The sequence below is a fragment of the Cyprinodon variegatus genome, unplaced genomic scaffold (genome assembly GCF_000732505.1).
Source record: "Cyprinodon variegatus isolate N-32 unplaced genomic scaffold, C_variegatus-1.0 Scaffold1632, whole genome shotgun sequence".
Classification (NCBI taxonomy): domain Eukaryota; kingdom Metazoa; phylum Chordata; class Actinopteri; order Cyprinodontiformes; family Cyprinodontidae; genus Cyprinodon; species Cyprinodon variegatus.
Genome location: NW_015152085.1, coordinates 104,383 through 107,494, shown reverse-complemented (window position 1 = coordinate 107,494; position 3,112 = coordinate 104,383). Strand labels below are relative to the sequence as shown.

Here is a 3,112-nt window from a genome sequence, read left to right as displayed (position 1 = left end):
ATCATTTATTTGCCGCGCATATAACGGTTTAAAGCCCGAGCCCGGCCCGGCCCGAATGAAATAATAAAAAGTACAGCCCGAACCCGCCCGAACCCGGCGGGACCTCTCGGGTCCCGTCGGGTTCGGGCTAATATTCCCTGCTCTATATAGGGGTGCCTACTGAAGGCCTTGGTACCAGATGCACTGATGTATAGATATAAATAGCTAGATATCTGTCTGCCTGTCTGTCTATCTCATCTATCTCCTTTATGAATATGAAAGGGCATCTCAGTTTTGCTTGATTTCCTGGTTGACAAAGAGTTTTTATTTAACCTGCTTTGTGAACTGGACCTCAGCAGTGTTCCTAAGCCAGAGCCTTGGAGGACACCAGTAGAAGCAGTAAATCAACTGGAATTGAGATAACAACTTTATATTCATTGTGTTCTGTGAGAAAGGAAACGATCAGACCAACCAACTTTCTAATCAGAAGCTATGTTTCCACCACTAAAATTTGAATTTGAAGCAAATTTTAAATACTTTTTTAAAAATTAAAAGCGAATTAACAAGCACTGCAAAGTGTATCTGCATCCTACATCGTTGTCTGCATTACATTGTCATGCATGGCTGTAAAAAACAGCAAGCAATCTAGCACTGCAATACTTCAAAATACATATTAGAAAAAGCTGATGGAAACGCACTTAGAGATGCCAGTAAACTGCTTTTTGTCTTTATCTGTCCTCGTCTCCAATAAAACTAAATAAAGAAAAAAAAAAACCCAGACATCTATAACTTATAGATTTATATTTCTATAGACTATAAGGATGGTTGCACACTGAAAATAAAAAATGTATCTGGTGTATTTAGGAATAAAACAAAGCAAGTTAATAGAGGTCTTACCAGATCCCGTGAAGGTAGCAGAAGTTTAACTGCTGCCAGAAACTGCAGCACAAACGGTCGCTAATCCAGCAAGAGATGGCGAGCACCCACAGAGCCACCGAGAGCTTGGCGAGACGCAGAGCCTTCTGGTCAGTACAGCTGGAGTTGAGGAAAGGTTTGCAGTCACTATGAAGCAAAGCTGCATGTTTTTAATTTCACAGCAATAAATAAATAAATGTACCATCTCATCTCCAGTGCTAAGGTGTAAAGAAGGTGGAGCCCAAAGCAGTTTAAGGCGTAGGCGTTTGCTGTAGGTTTGACAAACGATGACACAGAGGTGACGACGGTAATCAAAAGGACGAGCCGGGAAAATGTAGACCTGTGGTTGGGAAATCAGTAGAAAAACTTTATGGAAACAAATAAAATTCCCATGATGTTAAACTTATGAAACAAATGCAAAAAGAAACACAAAACTTTAGCAAGGTAGGATAAACACAGACTCGTTTAAAGGGAAACTGGCAAAGTAATGTTTTTCTAATCTTCTAAAACTACATGTGAGACCCTGTTGCTTTAGAAACAGGGAAAATATTTATTTTTTTTTTTGTGGTTAAATATCAACTCTAACTCTTTGGTGCTGTTTTTGCTGTGCTTTTCTGTGAGGTGAAGGCTGCAGCCTTTAGTCTCTAAAACACCTAGATCCAAACGTTTTGCACCGTGGGCCAAATTTACAAATTTAATTGGTGGAGAAAATGTTTTCTATTGACTACCATCAACAAAGATGATAATATTCTCAAAAAACATTTTTCTGGTTTAGCAAAGTTTAATGAATCCCCAAAGTCTCTAATTAAAATGTGTGGTCCTCCATATGAGGCTTTATGAAAGCATTAAAGCATGGCTTATGAATCAATCACACTTTATTTTTTACCTAAAATTTTTCATTAAATTTGTGAATTTAAAATCTTTTCCTTAAAAAAGCATTACATATGCATCAGCTCCATCTGCTATTGTACAGAAATGGCAATGCTTTGTAGGTCTCTGCTCTAAGTAATGAATCCTGTCGTGTACTGCAGCTGTCTCATCAGCCAGTACAGGTTAGGTTTCTCTAAGTACACAGAAAAGTCCATTATCCATTCTTTAACGGGCTATTAAGGTGTGTGAGTCTTGAAAGTTACAAAAATACTAGTAGACCCTGTACTAACATGTTGGAGGGTTGGGCAGTGATTTGTCACCCGGTCAAAGCAAAGCTTACCTGTCTTTGATAAAGGAAGGGAACAGTTTACGAGGGAACCAGACTGCATATCCCACAGCCAACACCCACAAGATGGAGAGTTCATCCAACATCTGACCTACGAAGCTAAGAGTCATGTGGAAATACGCAGAAAAAAGACCTACAGAAAAAAGAGTAACAGACTCTGTTACTGGGAAATGTTTCTGCTTTCACAGAATCAAGGCGACAAACAGGATGAACACGTTAAAACTGACATTGGGGTGGATTCTTGAGGTTCATACATCACTAAGATTAACTGGCTGTTTGTATCGATAATACTAATTTTAGCTTTACCATGAGTAGTATAAAAAATGTTGATCTTCATTAGGACCTAAAATGGTCCGAAAGGCAAACTGTATTAACTTTGTGTGATGATCTGTTGTTCTGGACTGAAATGCAGACTTATGATCTGAATAGTAAGTTTAGAAAATTCTATGAAATAACTGAGACAGATGAGCAAAGAAACAGACATGGAAACATAAAGCAAAACTTAAGGCACATGTACGTTTTCAGGAAGTGAGATGAGTCAGAAATCAGGGATAAATCCCTGCATAGCCAGGATTTTTGGTTTATTCCGGCAAGTTGCAAAATAACAATAACTGAACTTTATTGATCTCACATTGTAGAAATTTAGCTCTGCATTTAACCCATCCCCTTTGGGAGCAGTGGGCTGCCATCATGAGGCGCCCAGGGAGCAGTGTGGGGTTAAGGGTCTTGCTCAGGGACCCAGAGTGGCAGTCTGTGGGAGTGGGCTCGAACTCAGAACCTCAGGATTCCAAGCTCTATGCCCTAACCACTAGGTTGCCACTCCCTCAGTGTTACTCTGTGAACATTTTAATTAAACGAAATGGCAAAGAAATGTCCTTTCATTCAGTACAGGACTACAGTGTCTCTTTGGTTCTCCATCTCTCTTAAAATATATCTTTAATTATAAACCATGGCACTGTTTTTTTCTACATACTTTATCTGTGCCCCCATGAAAACATGCTG

General features: G+C 39.3%; 1 protein-coding gene across 1 annotated transcript in view; it reads right to left on the bottom strand.

The window, feature by feature from the left end:
• Positions 1–3,112, bottom strand: part of acer1 (alkaline ceramidase 1) — a 14,481-nt gene that overhangs the window by 3,057 nt on the left and 8,312 nt on the right. Inside the window, exons 4-6 of the mRNA XM_015404089.1 lie at positions 2,105–2,243; positions 1,097–1,234; positions 877–1,014 (exon numbers count right to left, since the gene is read on the bottom strand). Of these exons, the coding sequence (XP_015259575.1) occupies positions 877–1,014; positions 1,097–1,234; positions 2,105–2,243 (415 nt within the window). The remainder of the gene's footprint in view (positions 1–876; positions 1,015–1,096; positions 1,235–2,104; positions 2,244–3,112) is intronic.